This window comes from Ornithorhynchus anatinus, chromosome 6 (genome assembly GCF_004115215.2).
Source record: "Ornithorhynchus anatinus isolate Pmale09 chromosome 6, mOrnAna1.pri.v4, whole genome shotgun sequence".
Classification (NCBI taxonomy): domain Eukaryota; kingdom Metazoa; phylum Chordata; class Mammalia; order Monotremata; family Ornithorhynchidae; genus Ornithorhynchus; species Ornithorhynchus anatinus.
Window position 1 is genome coordinate 18,869,169 of NC_041733.1, and position 20,894 is coordinate 18,890,062.

At 54.7% G+C, this 20,894-nt stretch overlaps 1 protein-coding gene across 2 annotated transcripts; it reads left to right on the top strand.

Moving 5' to 3' along the window:
- Positions 1–798: 798 nt before the first annotated feature.
- On the top strand, positions 799–17,879 carry LOC100073406 (dynamin-1-like protein). 2 transcript variants are annotated; one of them, XM_029067597.1, is made up of 18 exons: positions 799–909; positions 3,890–4,011; positions 4,716–4,866; positions 5,721–5,767; positions 6,631–6,702; positions 6,796–6,882; positions 7,674–7,836; positions 8,504–8,624; positions 9,490–9,621; positions 9,757–9,963; positions 10,144–10,264; positions 10,898–11,053; positions 12,956–13,045; positions 13,399–13,497; positions 13,918–14,064; positions 15,063–15,172; positions 15,636–15,795; positions 16,461–17,879. In XM_029067597.1, exons 2-18 carry the CDS (start codon positions 3,910–3,912, stop codon positions 16,515–16,517), a joined length of 2,022 nt encoding a protein of 673 aa, XP_028923430.1. In that variant the 5' UTR covers positions 799–909; positions 3,890–3,909; the 3' UTR covers positions 16,518–17,879. The 2 variants fall into 2 exon arrangements, with proteins under 2 accessions (XP_028923430.1, XP_028923429.1); XM_029067596.1 differs by lacking the exon at positions 799–909 and adding an exon at positions 1,071–1,112.
- The last annotated feature ends 3,015 nt before the right edge of the window (positions 17,880–20,894 follow it).

A 20,894-nucleotide genomic window follows, 5' to 3' on the forward strand; every position in this document is an offset into this window, starting at 1 on the left:
AAGACTGTGAGCCTCACGTGGGACAACCTGATGACCCTGTATCTACCCCAGTGGTGCTCTGCACATAGTAAGCGCTTAACATACCAACATTATTATTATTAATGAGATTGAATGTATGAATGAATGAATGATTTGTCCATTCCAAGCGCTTAGTACAGTGCTCTGCACATAGTAGCGCTCAATAAATACTATTGAATGAACGAATGATTTGTACATTCCAAGCGCTGAGTCTAGTGCTCTGCACATAGTAAGCGCTCAATAAATACTATTGAATGAATGAATGAATGAATTGTCCATTCCAAGCGCTTAGTCCAGTGCTCTGCACATAGTAAGCGCTCAATAAATACGAATGAATGAATGAATGATTTGTACACTCCAAGCTCTTAGTCCAGTGCTCCGCACATAGTAAGCGCTCAATAAATACGAATGAATAAATGAAGGAACGAACGAATGAATGAATGAACAAACGAATGACTGAACGAATGAACGAATGACTGAACGAACGAGCGAACGAATGAATGAATGGACGAACGAATGAATGAATGAACGAACGAATGAAAGAGAGCCTAGGACCAAAAAAAGGCTACCGTCACGGAGGGCGGTCGCCCAGGCGGCCTCTAGGCCCCATCCTCCCGGATTGACGGCTGCGTGGTCCAATAGAAATCCAGAGTCGGGCTGGTTGGGGCGGGGCCTGGCGCGGTCGTCCAATGGCCGCGCCGCCCCCCTCAGGGACCCCGCCGTCGGAGGCGGGACTTGGGGGCGGCTCGGCCAATGAGCGGGCGGCGGCGGCGGCGGCGCTTCCGGCCGCGGGCCCGGCCGGAGCCCAATGGAGCCTCCCGACGCGGGAGCCGCGACACCTTGAGCCGAGGGAGCGGCGGGGCCCGGGACGCCGCCATTGCCGCCGCACAGGTACCGCGCCACCTCGCAAGCACCCACATCCCCGCACGTCCCCCGCAATAATCACAGAATGAGCCTGGTATCTGTTAAGCGCTTCCTCTGGGCCGAGCACCGTTCTAAGCGCGGGGGGCGATCCAGGGTCATCGGGTTGTCCCACGTGAGCCTCACCATCGTCATCCCCATTTGACAGATGAGGGAACTGAGGCCCAGAGAAGGTAATAATAATAATGTTTGTATTTGTTAAGCACTTACTAGGTGCAGAGCACTGTGCTAAGCGCTGGGGGAGATCCAGGGGCATCGGGGGAGGCTCCCAGTCTTCATCCCCATTTGACAGATGAGGGAACTGAGGCCCAGAGAAGTTAACAATAATAATGTTGGTATTGGTTAAGCGCTGACTCGGTGCCGAGCACTGTTCTAAGCGCTGGGGGAGATACGGGGTCATCAGGTGGTCCCACGGGAGGCTCCCAGTCTTCATCCCCATTTGACAGATGAGGGAACTGAGGCCCAGAGAAGTTAACAATAATAATGTTGGTATTGGTTAGGCGCTGACTCGGTGCCGAGCACTGTTCTAAGCGCTGGGGGAGATACGGGGTCATCAGGTGGTCCCACGGGAGGCTCCCAGTCTTCATCCCCATTTGACAGATGAGGGAACTGAGGCCCAGAGAAGGTAATAATAATAATGTTTGTATTTGTTAAGCACTTACTAGGTGCAGAGCACCGTGCTAAGCGCTGGGGGAAATCCGGGGTCATCAGGTGGCCCCACGTGAGGCTCCCAGTCTTCTTCAAGACTGGGAGCCTTCATCCCCATTTGACAGATGAGGGAACTGAGGCACAGAGATGTGAAGTGCTTACTATGTGCACAGCGCTGTTCTAAGCGCTGGGGAGGGGAGTGACGATAATAATAATAATGTTGGTATTTGTTAAGCGTTTGCTATGTGCACAGCACTGTTCTAAGCGCTGGGGAGGGGAGTGACAATAATAATAATGTTGCTATTTGTTAAGTGCTTTCTATGTGCAGAGCACTGTTCTAAGCACTGGGGGAGATCCAGGGTCATCACGTTGTCCCACGTGAGGGTCACAGTCTTCATCCCCATTTGACAGATGAGGTAACTGAGGCCCAGAGAAGTGAAGTGACTCGCCCACAGTCACACAGCAGCCAAGTGGCAGAGCTGGAGTCGAACCCATGACCCCTGACTCCGAAGCCCGGGCTCTTTCCACTGAGCCACGCTGTTCCCCAATAATAATTGTTCTATTTGTTAAGCGCTTTCTGTGTGCCAGGCACTGTACTAGGCGCGGGGTTGGATCCACGCAAATCGGGTTGGACCCGGTCCCTGTCCCATGTGGGGCTCACGGTCTCGATCCCCATTTTACTGATGATGGAACTGGGGCACAGAGAAGCAAAGGGATTTGCCCAAGTTCCCACAGCAGACCTGGCGGAGTGGGATTTGAACCCATGACCTTATGCCTCCCAGGCCCGTGCACTGTCCACTCTCGGGATTCAAGGGACTAGGCCAACTGGCTCAACCTTTTTGTTCCAGATATATGAACCCAGGGAGGGCCTGAGGTATTTGAGACATTGAGAAGCAACATGGCCTAGTGGTTAGAACCCAGGCCTGGGAGTCAGAAGGACCTGGGTTCTAGTCCCGACTCTGCCACTTGTCTGCTGTGTCCTTGGGCAAGTCACTTCATTTCTCTGGGTCTCAGTTCCCTCATCTGGAAAATGAGGATTAAGATTGTGAGCCCCATGTGGGTAAGGGCTGGGTCAACCTGATTAATAATGTTGGTATTTGTTAAGCGCTTACTATGTACAGAGCACTGTTCAAAGCGCTGGGGGAGATACAAGGTAATTAGTTTGTCCCACGTGAGGCTCACAGTTAATCCCCATTTTACAGATGAGGTAACTGAGGCACAGAGATAGCTTGAATCTACCCCAGTGCTTAGAACAGTGCTTGTCACATAGTAAGCGCTTAACAAATACCATCATTATATGAGGAATATAGGATATATACCCAGCCTTGCTGCTTCTAGACACCCCAGTTACCTTATTTTGCTACACCCAGCCCCCTACCCCACTCCTCTGTGAGTTCTGCTTTCTTGTCTCAATTCTGTCTTGGGTCAATTCAGGATTGTTCTCTGTCAGCAGACCTGCCTTTTGCGTATAGTCAGTGAGTGGGGGCATTTGACCTTATCTTTATAAATCAATATTTGGGTCCTCACTGTCCCAAATACTAATCTTGCTGTACTCTATGGAACTCAATTGCTTACTTTTTTTTTTTCAGGGTATTTAAGTGCTTACTATGTGCAGGTACCGTTCTCAACGCAGGTTTCCTCCAAGCTACAAGCTAATCAGACCATGTCCCACTGCTTTAATCCTTTATTTTACATATGAGCACAGAGAGGTGAAGTGATTTTTCCAAAGTCTCAGAGCAAACAAGTGGCAGAGCCTGGATTAGAATCCAAGATCTTCTGACTCTCAGGCCCATAAATCAATCCAGTTTATTGAGCGCTTACTATGTGCAGAGCACTGCACTAAAAGCTTGGGAGAGTATAATATATAAATTATCTGCCTACATTGAGCCTACAGTCTAGAAGACTCTATCCACTGTTCTTTTCTCTAGGCCACAGTGCTTTTCCCTCGCGTGGATATGGAGACTTATTGAGTCATGCTTTAGTGCCTGAATTTCTTGCTCTTTCCAGTGGGTACAGTGTGAAAGTTGGAAACGAGTGGGGTGTCAGGTGGGGTCAGAATCCCTAGGGCTGCCTCAGTTTACCTGACTGGGTCATGGAGATGTCAAAGATAACTGTTGCCCTGAAAGCACATCACGATGCGTGCAGTCATTTTCGGAGTCCCGGGTGGTAGATATCTGAGGGGAGTGGGATCGTGATTTCTCCACCTGAAGTAAAGGAGGCTGCCTGAGGAGACCGACCATTAGGTATGGGCTGGCGGGGAGTCCATTCTCACCTCTTTGGCCGTGTCTCTTGCCTGGGACAGGAACCGGAGGAGACGTAACCATGGAGACGCTGATCCCTGTGATCAACAAACTGCAGGAGATCTTCAACACTGTAGGGGCGGAGGTCATCCAGCTCCCTCAGATTGTTGTCATTGGTTCTCAGGTAATGACCGGCGTCAGGGGGCTTCCCCGACCCCCATCCACATTACTCCCCCCACCAAAACACCCAAATACACACTCCTCATTCACTGATACTCCCCAGCCCTCACATCCCACGCCTAGGAGCTTGACTTTCTCTCTGCTCTTGAATTAGCCAAGGACCATCATCCCTCCTCACACTGTTTCCTGAGACTGTGTTGCCCCCCCCCCCCCCCCCCGAAATCGGGAACGTGACTTCCGACCAGAGGAGCTTCCCCTCTACTCACCGATGTCTTAGCCCCTGGGTGATCAGTGCCAGACTTAGGGGTGGGCACATAGCCTCACATGCCTGGGCTGGAGAAGTAATGTGGCCTAGTGGAAAGAGTTCGGGCCCGGGAGTCAGAGGACCTGGGTTCTCTGCCACTTGTCTGCTGTTGACCTGGGCAAGTCATTTCACTTCTCTGTGCCTCAGTTACCTCATCTGTGAGCCCCATGTGGGACCTGGACTGTGTCCAACATGATTAACCTGCATCGACCCCAGCACTTAGTACAGTATCCGGCACATAGTAGGCACGTAACAAACACCAAAAAAAGGAAACAGGAGGAGGACTGGAAAGAGGGAAACTCACTCTCTAGGCTAGAAGGATGAGGAGGTATGCTTTCCCACTATGCCACCTTTTGGGACTCTGTGAAACTTTGGGTGTATGTTTGTGTGTCTGCATGTCACAGAGCAGTGGGAAGAGCTCAGTTCTGGAGAGTATCGTGGGCCGGGACTTCCTACCCCGGGGTTCGGGCATCGTGACCCGCCGACCTCTGGTGTTACAGTTGGTTCACGTGGCTTCGCTGGAGGAGCGGAAAGAGGCAGCAAGTGCCGAAACATGTAAGAGCTTGGTTGGGGCGGGGAGGGAGAAGGGCAGGCAGACATGGGCAGGTGGGTCCTCTGCCTGCCCCACCTCCAGATTAGAGATTCTGGGAGTGAGGGCACGCTCTGATTCAGGAGGCGGATGCCTGGGTGAGGAGCGGATGTCTTGCCAAGGGGAAAGGACCCAACAGGCCCTCCTGCCTATTTATGCATTGCTGTTCTACTAGGGTGGAGAGGCAGTGGGAAGTCTAAAATGATCTCCCATGTTGTCCTAACCAAAAGCTGAGTCAATGCTCAGCACAGCATAGAGGAGGGGACAGATATAGGTCGGCAAACCCCAGCATCCGTGCCGGAGCGTGGCCTGTCGAGTCGTCCCGACTGGCGGAGCCGGCTCTGATCACGATGATGGGACTCGTGCCTGTTTCTGGAAGAACAACGGCCCTTCTGGGGCTGGGATGGCACCTGGGATGTGGAGCGGCTGCTCCCGAGACCCCTGCCACTCCCACCGAGACCCTCTGCTTGGGCCCGGAGATGGTGGTGTATTTCTCTACATCTGGGTCCCCAGCTGCTCCCCGCCCCCTTGTCTCCCCTCTTCTGAACAATTCATATGGTTGCACTCAATTCAGGGAGCACTTCAGTGGACTCGGGGAGAGAGAGGGAGACACCATTAAATCTCAGAAGTCTGGAGCTCAGAATTCAGCGCCAGGGTCATGTCCCGAGTGTCAACCTTATCATGTCCCAGGGTGGGAAGGATCGGTAAGGCACTGGGTGGTCCCTGAATCATCCTAGTGTGGGAAATGTGTCACCCCCTTCACCAGGGCCTGATGCCCCCATCAGGCGCGGAGCACTGATTCTGCTCTATATTCCTGCAGGTGTCCAGGCTGAGGAGTGGGCCACGTTCCTGCACTGCAAACACAAGGTACCTCTCTCTCCTCCCTAGCCCAACTGGAACCTCCGTCTACCCTTCACACCCAGAATTGGGGGACCAACTTTTTACTTTGAGCCTGAAGCCTCCAGGAGGACGGGACTGGGGACAGAAGGAGAAACATATCCAGGCTGGAGCTGGAGAAGTGGACACGCAGACACACACATGCGGGCCCGGGGAGTAGATACGTAGCGGGCCCAGGGCTGGGGTCCGGGAGGTGGTCCCTCAGGCCCACACAGATTTGGGGCTGAGGAGGTGGAGACATACACACTCATGAGGCTGAGAACAGGGGGACACATAGACACACACAGACACACTTGGGGTTGGAAGATACACATACAGGGTGTGAGAGAGAGACAGAAGCACGGAGTCAGGGAGGAACACCTCCCCACCATCCAAAGACCAGGTTGGGCTTCGGCAAAGAGCCCACTCTCCATGGATGCCAGAGCTGGGCAGACCTCAGAGCCTCAGGATGGCGTGGAGCCACCATGACCTTGGGCAGGGACGTTTCTGCTAATGCTGTTGTAGCATACTCTCCCAAGCGTTCAGTACAGTGCTCTGCACATAGTAAATGCTCGGTAAATACGATTGATTGATGACCCAGTGCCTTGTGAGGCTCCAGATTCCAGGCAGCCCCTTCCTTACTGAGGGCGATGGGGTGGGCGGGCAGCCCAAAAAGCAGTGGGGCAAAACTGATGGAGATTTGCCTCCACCGTCCTCAGCCCCCATCACCTCCCCAGGAATCGACTCCCCCTCCTGAATACCAGACTCTCTGGGATTTCAGGGACCTGGGATAGAGGGTCACTGAATTAAAGATTCTGTGTGTGTGTGTGTCCCATCCCCCCCCCCCCGCAAAGACATTTACAGATTTCAATGAGATCCGGCAGGAAATTGAAAATGAAACGGAGAGAATGACAGGTACCAACAAGGTAAGCAAGCTCCCTCTTCCTCTTCTGGACCACTGGGCAGCCTTCTCTCCTGCAGGAAGTCCCGAGGCTATTAACCTCTCTGTCATCCTGTAGGGAATCAGCCCCGAACCCCTGTACCTGAAGATTTTTTCTCCCCAAGTGCTGAACTTGACCCTGGTTGACCTGCCTGGCATCACAAAGGTGACCTGTCCTTGGGGTGTCCTGATCCTCTTTAGCATTCAGGGTTCCCAAGTCCATTTGCTGATTAATTCTCCTGCCTCTTTCCTGTTGTTCCCATTTTACAAGTAGGAAATCTGGGTTACAGGGAAACGGATTCACCTGCTCCAGGGCAGGCTGTGCCACGATTCGATCGTCCTGGGCTCAGTCGGGCCCCACTGCTTGTATTCACCCCAGTGCTTAGTGGAGTCCCTGGCACATAGTAAATGCTTAACACCATTATTGTTATCGTGGTTATTATTGTTATGTTTATTCTCTCCAGTCAGCTGCCCACCTCAGTCCTGATGGATTAGTTACAGGGCGGTTTTCCTGCCTGGGTGCATGTATATTGTCCCAGCTCTTTTCCTGAATTGCTGTGTGACCTTAGGCATGTCACTTAACTACTCTCTTTCTCAGTGTCTTCACCCGTATATTGGGACCCATCGCCCCACCTCCCATATTTTTCACGGGGATACTATAGGGACAAGCGTGAGGGCATTTTGAGTCCTTGAGAAGGGAACTGTTTAAATAAAGGGCTGTAGTTGTCTTATTATACAGTTTGATGGGGAGATGAGGGGATTAAGAGATCCCCAAGTGCTTTCTGGAGCTTCTGGGAAAGGGAGATTAGGGATGTACCACACAGATGTGGTTTTGTGTTCCTTCCCTCCCAGCCTTAAATAGCTGTTGTGGCACAATCCCTCTTTGGGTCTTTGGAGTGGGGAAGATGGAGCAGGAAGCAGCAGACATTTGTCTCCGAACCCCTGTTCTCCTCGCAGGTGCCCGTGGGAGACCAGCCCCCGGACATTGAGGGTCAGGTCAAGGACATGATCCTCTCCTACATCGGCAACCCGAATTGCCTGCTCCTGGCTGTCACCGCTGCCAACACGGACATGGCCACCTCCGAAGCCTTGAAGCTGGCCCGGGATGTAGACCCTGATGGTACGAGGCTGAGGGAACTTCCGCGGGTGTCGTCCCCCGGGCCGGGCGCCTGGCCTGGTGGATAGCGCACGGGCCTGAGAGTCCGAAAGACCTGAGTTCTAATGGCTCTGCCACTTGCCTGCTCTGCGACCTTGGGCAAGCTACTTCACTTCTCAGGGTGTCAGTTACCTTATCTGTAAAATGAGGATTAAGACTGTGAGCCCTATGTGGGACAGGGGACTGGGTCTAATCTGATTAACTTGGTATCAGCTCCAACGCCTGGCACATAGTAAGCACTTAACAAATACCATTAAAAGAAGAAAAAGGTCGGGGCCTCTGTAAATCTGGGGCATAGTCCCCTTCCCCAGTAAAGTGTTGCCATAGACTGAAACTCCCCCAGCCCTGGAATATAGGGTCCGAGAGCTAAAAAAAAAAAAAGATCAGAAGTGAGTCCGGGTTCGCTTCCTAGAGAGAGAAGTGGTAATGTGTATGGGTGAGGTTGCTCCCGTGGGCTTCTGGGTCTTGTAGTTGCTGACTTCTGGCATCCTAGAGAATGAGGAGTTGGGGAGGTGTGTCACAGAAGGGGGCCCAGTCCCATTTTGACGGTTTAGTCCCACTCCAGGAGCCGAGCGTGACTCGAGACCCAATTGCCTCCTCATCTTGCCCCGCATCCGACCTTGCCTTTCAGGTCGTAGGACTCTGGCAGTGGTCACCAAGTTAGACCTGATGGACGCCGGGACCGACGCGATGGATGTGCTGATGGGACGCGTCATCCCGGTGAAACTGGGCATCATTGGGGTGGTGAATCGGTGAGCGGGGTGGCGGAGGGGAGGGGCGTTGCAGGGTGAGGTTAGCATTAGCCTCAAGTAAGGGATCTCTCGGGGGTCTGTGAATCCCCTTGTAGCAACAACAGGCTACTGGGCTATGGCTGCCACAGCCTGAACCCAGCCCCAGAAGAGGGTTTCGGGGGACCCAGCCTGCCCGAGCCCCCAGAGCACAGGATCCACAGGTTGCCCCCAGTCCAAGGGGGGCCTGAGAAGGTGGGGAAGGCCAAAGTGTCACAGACGGAGCTGTCAATCACATTTCTGTCACTGCAACCTCCCCGTGGGCTTTTTCCCTCTGGTAACTGGGGAGCCCCTCTGTCAAGAGGAGTTTCCTTTGCAACAGCAGCCTCATCATTCGGCTTCTACCTCCTCTGCCGACAGGCACTCTGCCCTTTCCTCTTCCTTTCCATTGCTCTCTGACTTGACTTTTTGCCTCCGGCGTTTCCCCTGGCTCCTCCTCCTCCTTCCTTTTTCACTTTTGTCGTTTCTGTTGTTGTGCCTGTTTTCTTCTCCTTTCTCTTCCCTCTCTCTTCCCGCCCATCTCCTGCACCCTCCACTTCCCTCATACCTAACTCCTCCCCCTCCCGCCCTCGCCCCCGAACCCACAGTAACCTAGTCAAGATGAGGAGTCTGGGGCTGAAACCATGTCCAAAACCAACTCCTCCTTCCCCACGCTCTGGTAACCTGGTTCAGGCCCAGCCGGCATCAGAAACCAGAGTGGCTCCAGTCAGCCTCAGGGTTGGCGAGGGGCAGCTTTCGGCTAGTTGAGAGGGCGTGGCTCGAGCCCCTCTGTGGCCCAGGGGGAGCGGGGCCGAAGCTGGGGCCTTGACTCTCTCCCCGCCCCCCACAGGAGCCAACACGACATCAACATCAATAAAAGCATCAGCGACTCCCTCCAGGACGAACAGGCCTTCCTGCAGAAGAAGTACCCGTCTCTGGCCAACCGCAACGGCACGCGCTTTCTCACCAAGACCCTCAACAGGTGACAGCTGCGGGGGAAGGGGCCGGAAGCGGAGAGGGCAGACGGACCCCCGTCTCCCAGCCGGGGCCGCCCCTGAGGTCCCGGTCTCCCTTCCCGATCCCCACCTTCCTCCTCCCCCGCCCCCCGCTCCCACAGGCTACTGATGCATCACATCCGGGACTGCCTGCCCGAGCTGAAGACGCGGGTGAATGTGCTGACGGCCCAGTACCAGTCGGTCCTGCAGAGTTACGGGCAGCCCATCGCGGACCAGAATGCCACCCTGCTTCAGATCATCACCAAGTTTGCCACCGAATACTGCAACACCATCGAGGGCACAGCCAGGAACATCGAAACCTCAGAGCTGTGAGCCCCCAGGGGCCTGGGAGGTGGGAGCGGGGGGTGGGGGACAGCTGCCAGCCTCAGTTCACCCTGGGTCCCCAGCCCGAGGCATCCTGAGGGAAATGGGGCAGGGGACCAGGGGTGGGGCCTAGAGAGTGACCCGGCGTGATCTAACCCCACGATCCCTCCCTCCCTCTTTCCCAGCTGCGGAGGGGCCCGCATGTGCTACATCTTCCACGAGACGTTCGGCCGGACCCTGGAGTCCATCGACCCGCTGGCCGGGCTGACCATGCTGGACATCCTGACGGCCATCCGCAACGCCACGGTAGCAGGCGGCCGCTCCCCCGTCCTGTCCCCCGCCTCCCCTCCTCCCCAGCTGCGGCCACGGGGCTGGTTGCCACCTGTGGGGGCTTGGGCTGGAGTGAGGCTGCAGAGACGGTGACCCCCAGGGACTTTCTTTGGGAGCCGAGGCTGAGCCGGTCCCACGCAGCCCGGGGCAGGCGGGAAGTGGGTGAGGGACCCAGGGTCTGAGCTTCTTCTCCCGAACTAAATCTCACCTTTCCTACGCTCCCTTGGAGCTCCCAGAGCTTCTTTCAGCCCAGAATGGGAGGGACAAGTGGGCAGTGTTCCCCAAGGACATATTGCTGCCGGCGTTGCCCCCTAAAAGCCGCCCGTCAAAGTCCCCTTCTAAGAGCCCCCCTTGCTCTTAGAAGCCCTGACTTTCGAGATGCTGAACGTTTGGTCCTGGCTGTCTTTGTAACCCCGTGACACAGACGAGGCAAGGAATTCTGCTCACGTCCTCCCCTCCACGCACCCACCACATCCCCCCAGCTCCTCTCCGGCGTGCCCCCGGCTTCGGTGCTCCCCTCTGCCTGCTCCTGGGGCCGGGGCCAGGGCGGGCGATGTGGGGAACAGTAAGTAGTGACAGTGTCGAGATAGGGTGTCTCGGTTTCCCCAGGGGCCGCGCCCGGCTCTCTTCATCCCCGAAGTCTCCTTCGAACTGCTGGTGAAGAGGCAGATCAAACGGCTGGAGGAGCCGAGCCTGCGGTGCGTGGAGCTGGTGCACGAGGAGCTGCAGCGGATCATCCAGCACTGCTCCACCTACAACACCCAGGTGACGGGCCCGGGTCGGGGCGGAGGGAGCGGCCCACCCACACCCACCACCCTCCCTCTCCTCGGCAGCACGCTGACCGTCAGGCCGGGAGTCTCCGTTTTGTTTCCTTTCCGTGGCCTACTCGGCTGTGGGGATTGGAGCAGGACAGCCTGAGAGAGCAGACTGGATAGAATAATTGTAATTTTGATACTTGTTAAGCACTTACTGCGTATGAAGTACTGGGAAGAGGAAAGATGATCAGGTCAGGAAGAGACCCTGTCCCCATGGAGCTCACATTCTGAGGAACAAACAATCAATAATAATAATAATGAGGTATTTGTTAAGCGCTTACTATGTGCCAAGCGCGGTTCTAAGCACTGGGGTGGATACAAGTAATCAGGTATCCCACGTGGGGTTCACAGTTTTAATCCCCATTTTACAGATGAGGTAACGGAGGCACAGAGAAGTGAAGTGACTACTTGCCCGAGGTCACACAACAGACAAATGGCAGAGGTGGGATTAGAACCCATGTCCTCTGACTCCCAAGCCCGGGCTCTTACCACTAGGCCATGGTGCTTCTCAATCAATCAGTCAATCTATCGTATTTATCTCTATGGAGCTCACAGTCTGAGGCTCAATCAATCAATCGTATTTATGGAGCGATTAATGTTTGCTGACTTGGGAGAGTACACCACAACGGAGTTGGTAGTCACATTCCCGGCCCACAGTGAGGTTACAGTCTAGAAAGGGAAACAGACATTATATATAAATTACGGATATGTACGTTTGTGCTCTGGGGCCGAGGTGTGGGTGAATAGAGTACAGATCCAGGTGCAAGAGCGACACCAATCATTGAATCAGTAGCATTTATTGAGAAGGGGGGAGAACAGATATTGAACCCCCATTTTACAGGTGAGGAAACTGAGTCACAGAGAAGCTAAGTGACTTTACCCAGGGTTACCCAGCTAGCAAGGGGCAAGACCGGGATTGGAAGCTCTTGGAGGGTGGTGATCGTGTCTGCCAACTCTGTCGTACTGTACTCTCCCCAGCACTTCTAAAGTGCTTGATAAATACCACTGATTAATCGAGGGAACGGGATCAGAACCCCGATCCTCTGACTCCCAGGCTTATGATCTTTCCACTAGGCCTCAGAGCTCTGCTATAAATACCCACAGAGATCAGTCTGCCTGACTCTTACAGCAGTCATTAAAAGAGTATCATGTTTAAGGTGTGGATTGAGGCTCACAGGCAAATCTATAATTCCTGGTGGACGCGGGTCAGATGCAGACAAGCTGTCGGTGTCCTGGAACCCTCAGGCTATTCATTCATTAAGTCATATTTATTGAGCACTTACTGTGTGTAAAGCTAAGAAAGTACCATACAGCAATTGAGAGAGACAGTCCCTGCTCACAGTGGGCTTTGCCCTGAGTTCCTGGACATATCTTCTCCCCAGATTCCCCTCAGCCACAAAGGAGGAGCTCCTTGTGTGCCGGGAACGTTTTTTTAACTCTGTTCTATTGTACTCTTCCAATCACTTGGTACAGTGCTGTGCACACAGTGAGCACTCAGTAAATACCACCTATCGATTGACTGAGGATCCTTCGGGTTCACTCTCCACACACCACGTTGAAACCTCTCCCCCTCTCCTCTGAACCATTCCCCCTCCTCTCTCTGTCTCTCTCTGTCTCTCACTTCTTCTCTTCCATTGGTGTCATGTCCCTCCGGACTGCCGTGTATGATGAGGGGAGGGTTGGTTTCTCCTCGGCGGCTACCGGCCTCCTAGACTGCAGGTCCGGAAGCCCGCGGATACTGCAGGCGCAGGAGAGGGCCTGGGAAAGGTTCCGGGACAGGACGTCTTGGGGGTGCTGTGCTTGGGCAGAACTGACCCGCCTGGTCCCAGCCGTGTTGCCCCCTCCCTCTTAGGAGCTGCTGCGCTTCCCCAAACTGCATGAGGCAATCGTGGAAGTGGTGACCGGAGTCCTGCGCAAGCGGCTGCCCATCACCAATGAGATGGTAACGCCCCTCCTCCCCTCCCCGACACGAAGCAGGCGGCTGTGGTCTGGGCGGGAGGCCGCTTCCCACCCCGGCCCCGAGAAGAGCAGGCGGGGAAGCAGAGGCGGGGAAGCCAGGTCTCCTTTGTCACCCGAGACCGGTACTCACTCAGAAGCTGCTTTGCCGTCCTCGGGTCGGGCCGCCCCGGGAGCGAAGGAGTCGAATCCTGCTTGCGGCCCCGGCAGGGTTCCTGGGCCTCTCGGGAAAATTGTCTGGTGCCGGCTTGTCGAGAGAGCCGCCGGCACGGGGGCAGGATGGTCTCCACGGACCTGGAAGGAATAGGGTTAAGGGTCACCCGGTCCCATCCCTTCCAGGTGCACAATCTGGTAGCGATCGAGCTGGCTTACATCAACACGAAGCATCCCGATTTCATCGACACCGCCGTCGTCTCGGCCTCCGTCAGCAGCAGCAAGGTGCGGGACCGGTGGTTGGTCAGGCCCGTGTTCTCCTTCCTCCTGCCCTGAACTGTCTGTCCCCACCCCTGAAAGGCGGGGTTCATCGAAGGCCCAGTGTGTGTTCAGAGCCCTCAGTGGCTCAGCTCTCAAACAAGGGCAGATGATAGAGCCGGTGACGTGGGGTGGGAGCATCACTCCGCCCCTGGCCGGGCACGAGGGCCCGGATCAGCCTGCGCCTAAGTGCCTCCTTTGTCCGGAAAAGCCTGCTTCTGCTCCCCCAGCAGAGTTGTTCATGCTTCTCCCCAGCCCCTCTCTTCTTCCCATTTTTACCACAAGCCCCCAAATGTCCTCTCCTGGGTGGTTTGAACTGCCTGGGGGCTACCACTAAAACCGTCACGGGTCCAGGGCCCCCAATCCGTTCTCTTTCTTCCTTCCCAGAGTGACTCCCAGCAGCCGGACGGGGGCCGGCGCTGGAAGAGCGAAAAGGGAGAGGAGCAGGGCCCGGAGGAGAAGCCCAAAGGGACCAGTCAGGCCTCCGTGTTCTCCAGCCCCAGCCGAGCCCATGCTGTCAACCTCCTGGACACAGTGAGTGGACCCCCGGCGTGGCGGAGAGCAGAATAATAATGATAATAACTGTGGTATTTAAGCGCTTACTAAGTGTCAGGCACTGTACTAAGCGCTGGGTTGGATACAAGCAGACGGGGTTGGACTCAGTCCCTGTCCCACGCGGGGCTCACAGTCTCAATCCCCATTTCACAGATGAGGTAATTGAGGCGCAGAGAAGTGAAGCGACTTGCCCGAGGTCACACAGCAGACGAGTGGCAGATGGAAGGCCCGGGGAACCAGGGGCCGGGCAGATGCCGTTATGCGGGGGGGGGCTTTGTTCTCCAGCGTGGGCGGATTCACTCTGGGAACTGGGGACCGATTATAGACGAGTGGATGACGGGCCTGGGGGAATTTGTCCCAGTTTGAGGGTGTGGAAGAGAAACTTGCACGGTCTCTGTGTTGTTTTCAAAAAGGGTAGGCCTGAGACAAGTTTATAACGACTAGCGCTGCTTCTAGCACTGGTAGGGAGTGGTGGTTGACAGGCAGAGTTTCCCCTGCTAGTCAAGGCCAGTACAGAATTTCTTTATGTAGAGTTGGTACAGCATTCGTGATGATCAAAAGAGCACAGTAGAGAAATGCTTTAGGATAAAAAACAAAAAGTCCCTTGGGCATTTTCCCGTTCGGTGCCGGACCTGCTCCGTTCTCTAGGCAATCCCGCTATTGCTGATAATCAGGGCCAGGGGTCCCGATTAGTCAGGGGGGTTGTTTCGATTAAGATATGTTGTGGTGTGCTTTACTAGAGTCAATCAATAATCAAGCACACCCAGAGGTGGTTAAGCAGGCCCAGAGCTGAAACAGCTCAGAGGGAAAGATGAGAGAGAGGAAAGGGACAAATGCAAGGCTTTGACCGTTAAGATTCCCCAAGGGGCTGGAAGGCGGGCCTTGGGTGCCGTATCTCCTACCTTTTTTTCGGCACCAAGGGGTTTCTCCCGTGCCGAGCCCCTCTGACAGGCCCGAACCACTTCCTCCCCGTGCAGCCCATGCCGGTGGCCCGGAAGCTGAGCCAACGGGAGCAGCGAGACTGCGAGGTGATCCGCAGGCTGATCAAGTCCTATTTCCTCATTGTCCGCAAGAGCATCCAGGACAGGTGTGGAGGGCCGGGCTGGGAGGGCCCGGGGGCTCCGGGGGCCACGGGGAAGGAGGGAGCACTGGTCTTCTGAAGAGGGGCAGGGGGAGGGACCCCCGGTTTCTAGGACTCTCAGTGGGAAGGATAATTGTAATCGGTCCATCGGTAGTATTTGTTAAGCACTTAATATGTGCCAAGCACGGTACTGAGCACTGGGGTAGGGACATGAAAATCAGGCCCCACATGGGGCCCACAGTATAAGGGGGAGGGAGGACAGGTGTGGAATCCCCATTTTGCAGGCGAGGGAACTGAGACACAGGGACGTGAAATGACTTGCCCAAGGTCACACAGCGACGAGTGGCGTAGCTGGGATTAGAACCCAGGCCCACGTTCTTTCCACTGGGCCACGCCGCTTCTCTAAGCCAGCGGAGGGGAACGCGGGCTTTGGAGAAGCCCGCCGAGCCAGTGTCCGTCCCCCTTGCAGTGTCCCCAAGACGGTTATGCATTTCCTGGTGAATTATGTGAAGGATCACCTGCAGAGCGAGCTGGTGGGCCAGCTGTATAAGGCGCAGCTCCTGGAGGGGCTGCTGACCGAGTCCGAAGACATGGCCCAGCAGCGCGGTGAGGCGGCCAACATGCTTAAGGTGAGTCACCCCCGAGGTGCCGCAACGAGCCGTCCTCCCCCACCCCCGCCTCCTCCCTTCCTCCATCACCTCCCCCCTCCTCCGTCGCCTCCCTCCTCAACCAAGAAACCCACCCAGGGGCAGCCCCAGGGCAAGGGAGGTCGAGGCGGAGATTCTAACCTGAAGTTTGAACGGGCCGGGGACAACAAAGTGGGTGCTTCCCCTGAGGTGCTGCCGACCGGCCATCCCTCCCCTCCGCCGGCCCCTCAGTGAATCAGTCAATCGTGTCTGTTGAGCACTTACTGTGTGCAGAACACTGTACCGAGAGGTTGGGGGAGTCCAAAATGGCAGAGTTGGTGGACCCATCCCCTCCTGTCCATAGCCTCTTCTCCCGCCCGCTAAGCCGGAATCCACCGCTCCCACCCCGGCCCAGCCTCCTCTTCCACCGTGGGTGACGCCGTAAGGCCCGCCGGTCCTCGAGCAGCCGGGGGGCAGGGGACCACCTGAGCTGAGATAGTAGCTGGAGGGCTGCCCGCAGCCGGGGCCCTCGGGGCTGGGAGCTCAGTAGGTAGTTAGGAACCGAGCCCTAGTTACGGACCTCAGGAGACGCCCCTCCGTGCACCTCACCGCCATCCCACAGACCCCACCGGGGCCGCCAGCCTCAGTAACGGGCTCCGCTCCTCCAGGCGCTGCAGAAGGCCAGTCAGACCATCTCCGAAATCCGAGAGACCCAGCTGTGGTGAGGGAAGCCGGGGGGGGGGGGTCGCGAGCCCCCGGCCCGCCCGCCCCCTGCTCCGAGCCAACCCCGGATCCTCTGTGCCAAGTGGCCGCACTGCCAGCTCATGTTTACAGAGACCTCGCTGTGGACCTCCCCGCCTCCTCGCCCCCCATCTCCGTCCACGGTCAGTCGTCAACCCCGAGGGGCCTCGGGCCCAGGAACCCGACTGGCCCCTGCAGGGGAAGCCAGGGCTCAGGAATGTTGCCCCCGGGGGGCGTCTTCCTCTGTCCCCCGACGTTGCGGCAGAAGAATAGCTGGATCCGGGAGCTCCAGAGGTCATTTCGTAAGAGGAACTCGGGGTCCCAGCCGAACCCATTTCTCAACTAGGGCAGGGTCCTGGTTTGACGTTCTCTCTCTTTCCACCGCCCCTCTGCTTGCAGGCTGTGGGAAAGAGGGGGGTCGGGGAGTGAGCTGCCATCACCACTCTAGAGTGAAATCCCAAACCAAGCACTGAGTATCCTAAACACTCCCCTTGTCTCTGGCAGTCCTCCTGACTCTCCTTCCACCTCACGGAATTCTGTTCCAGAGGGAAAGAGGTGGGTGTGTGTACGTGTGGGCGTGTGTTGAGTCGTCATTGCCGATGTGGAAGTGAATCTTCACCTTGACTGTGAACTTCCCCGTGCCCGGGGTGACGGGCCACTGGGCCCTGAATATACAGATATACACATACATCCCCGTGACGTTGGCCCGGAATGCCTCTTCCTCTCGACGTGGTCACCGTTCCTCCTCGCCCCCTTCCCCTCTGTGTTGTTGGGTATTTTTTCTGATCTATGGAGGGGCTCTGGCCTCTCCCCCCTCCCTTGGCTGCGTGATGTCGGCATCCTCGAACGAAGCGGCTGGGGCCTGCCCCGGGCCCACCGCTAGAGCCGGGGCCGACGGGAAGTCTGGAAAGATGGACTGTATGTTTTTTCTGAGCTGGCCCAACCCTGTCCCTGCCCCAAAGGGACCGGGGGCACCCCGACTTCTCCGTCCTCAGGCACACGTGCCCCCCGCACAACCGAAAAGGGCCCTCGAGGGGGTAGGTACTAGGGTTTTGCCCTCCGCCGTCCCTGTCCTAATCCCAGAGGCTCATCGGGCACCACCCTCCAGCCATTTTTAGATTGAGGGTCGCCCCGCCTCTGAGGTACTACGCCCCAAACCTGCCGGTCTCATCCACGCCAGCCTCTTTCCCCCAAGCAGCAAACCGGGCTCTTGAGTCCCAGCAGGGCTGGAGCCCCAAGAGCCCAGGGCAAGGGGAGGTCCGGGTGCGTGCTGGGCGAAGGCCAGGAGGAGTCGTCGCCGCGTTGTTCCTGTAGATTTCACAAGAATAAACACCTCATGCCGAGAAGTGTCGTCCTGGGCAGTGCTGGTTATTTAGGGGGCATCTCCGCCGCTCCGCCCTTCCGTCCTCCAGCTGGCTAAATGAGGTGCCAAAGGCAGTCTGAGTTTCTCTGGGCTTCCTTTCTGGCACCTTCATTCGAGACCCAACAATGAAGTTCTGTCTTCCACCCCCTGAACAGCAGTGAGGGGTCCTCCTCGTCACCCCCAGCCTCGTAAGCGTCCCTGGTTTGCAAGAGAAGCAGTGTGGCCTAAGGGGAAGAACAGAGGACTGGGAGAGAAGCAGCGTTGGCTCAGTGGAAAGAGCGCAAGCTGGGGTCAGAGGTCCTGGGTTCTAATCCCGGCTCTGTCTCTTTGACAAGTGTGTGACTTGGGGCAAGTCACTTAACTTCTCCGTGCCTCAGTGACCTCATCTGTAAAATGGGGATTAACTGTGAGCCTCAAGTGGGACAACCTGATTACCCTGTATCTCCCCCAGCGCTTAGAACAGTGCTCTGCACGTAGTAAGCGCTTAACAAATACCAACATTATTATTATTATTATTCCTGGCCCACCACTTACCCTGCTGAGTGACTTTAGATCAACCACTTAATTTCTCTATGCTTCAGTTTCCTCATCTGTAAAATGGGGATTAAATACATGGGTTAAATGGGGGTGAGAGGGTTTCTTCACCTTTTTGCTACCTCCGTAGAGAAAAAAGCAATTCAAGGCTTATCTATTTTACTATATATTGGCTTTTAAAGTGTCCCCTTTCATGCAAGAGCCAAATAAGGTGTGCTGCCAATTAAATTATTTTAAACTGTAATATCCACAAACCATAAAAGCAACCACCATTTAGTCACTTAGCTAGATCGACCAGTCTGAAGCAATTAGTGTTGGGGGCCCAGCCTGACATTTGGCCATCTCTGTCCTTAGTCCCTGTCTCATCTGGGGCTTACAGGCCATGCCTTTTCTGAGGGTATCTACCCTAGCGTTTAGCACAGTGCTTGGCATATGGTAAGCATTTAACAGCAAAGCAGCCTGGTCTAGTGGATAGAGCATGGGTCTGGGAGTCAGACGGTCACACAGCAGACAGTCGGCAGAACTGGGATTAGAACTCTCCCCATCTAATCCCAGTTCTGCCGACTGTCTGCTGTGTGACCGTATACAAGTCGCTTCTCTTTGCCTCAGTTACCTCATCTGTAAAATGGGGAATACGACTGTGAGCCCACATGGGACAGGGACTGTGTCCAACCCAACTTCCTCTTATCTACCTCAGTGCTTATTACAATGTCTGGCACATAGAAGCGCTTAACACCGTAATGATTATCATCACTATAGTGCCTCCTCAGAGGTATTTATTGAGTACTAACTGTGCAGAGCATTGTACTAAGCATTTGGAAGAGCACAATATAACAGAGTTGGTAGTCACATTCCCTGCCCACAATGAGACTAGAGAGGAAACAGACATGAATATAAATGTTATAAATATGTAGGTAAATGCTGTGAGGCTCAGGGAGAGGTGAATAAAGGGTCCAAATGCCACCACCGCCTTCCCAGTTTTCCAGATGCTGATGCCGCTGCTGGTAATAATAATAATGGTATTACTATGTGTCACGCACTGCTCTAAGCGCTGGGATAGATAGAAGATCAGGTTGGACACAGTCTCTGCCCCACATGGGGCTCACAGTCTTAATCTGCCTTTTACAGATGAGATAACTGAGGCACAGCGAAGAGACTTGACCAAGGTCAAGCAGCAGACAAATGCCGGAGCCGGGATTAGAACATCCCCGCTGGCACAGGGACAGGGCACAGTGGGAACAACCCCTCACCGGCAAGGTAGGCGGAAGTTCTTGTGAGGGGTTGGGTTAGATAGGAGTCCTGCACATCAGGCTGGGAAAACACCTTTCGTTTTTTAAGAGTTGCAGAATCCATTCAGCCATTTTAACATGTCTGCTTTGAAAGGAAAGTCAGATTTGGCAGGGGGGGAAAGGAAATAGACTTGTACAACTGTTGGAACCAAAAACTGAGCCTTACCCTTAGGGGATGCATTCTTCTCTTGGGCAATTTTAGGCCTAGTTCAAAAATGCCCACCATCACGTTTCATATCAGATGCTTCACACGTCTAAAAGTACCTAACAGAAGGTGAGTTCCACTACACGCTGCATCGGGATTTGACAGTTACGGTTTGGGTGAGAAGTAAAAAGGGGTTTCTTCACCTTTTTGCTACCTCCTAAGAGAAAAAGCAATTCAAGGCTTACCGATTTTATTATATATTGGCTTATAAAGTGTCTCCTTTCATGCAAGAACCAATTAAGGTGTGCTGCCAATTAAATTATTTTAAACTGTAATATCCACAAACCATAAAAGCAACCACCGTTTAGTCACTTAGCTAGATGGGCCAGTCTGAAGCAATCGGAGTAGGGGGCCAAGCCTGACATTTGGCCCACTGGAGAGCAATCAACGTGCCCGTTTTTTAATGGTATTAGTTAAGCATTTACTATGTGCCAAGCACTGGGGTGGATATAAGATAAACACGGCCTAGTGGAAAGGGCACAAGGCCTGGGAGTCAGAAGGACCTGGGTTCTAATTCTGGCTCTGCTACTTGTCTGTTCTGTGACCTCAGGCAAGTCTCTTCACTTTTACCTTATCTGTTAAAAGGGATTAAGATCGTGAGCCCTATGTGGGACAAGGAATGTGTCCAACCGGATTATCTTGTATCTACCCCAGCGCTTAATACAGTGCTCGGCATATAGTAAGTCCTTAACATACCACAATTTTTATTATCAGTCTCTGTCCCACATGGACAGACTTTCCGTTATCCAACTTGCTCCCTCTCCACCTAATTATTCTTATTCTTTCCCTCTGGTTATCCTTCCTCTTTCTCTCTGCCAATAATAATTATAACAACAATCATTGTGATATTTGTTAAACATTTAGCAAGTGCCAGGCACTATACTAAGCACTGGGGTGGTTACAAGCAACAAGGGTTAGACACGGTCTTTGTCCCACTTGGGGCTCGTGGCTTAGTGGAAAGAATACGGGC

Bases quoted from the DNA above. Each gene is read 5' to 3' on its own strand.
- LOC100073406 (XM_029067596.1), top strand. From the start codon at position 1,088: ATGAGGGAACTGAGGCCCAGAGAAG. The intron at 11,054-12,955 runs GTGACGGGCCCG...CCTCCCTCTTAG, and splicing joins GCTCCACCTACAACACCCAG to GAGCTGCTGCGCTTCCCCAA. The intron at 13,498-13,917 runs GTGCGGGACCGG...CTTCCTTCCCAG, and splicing joins CCTCCGTCAGCAGCAGCAAG to AGTGACTCCCAGCAGCCGGA.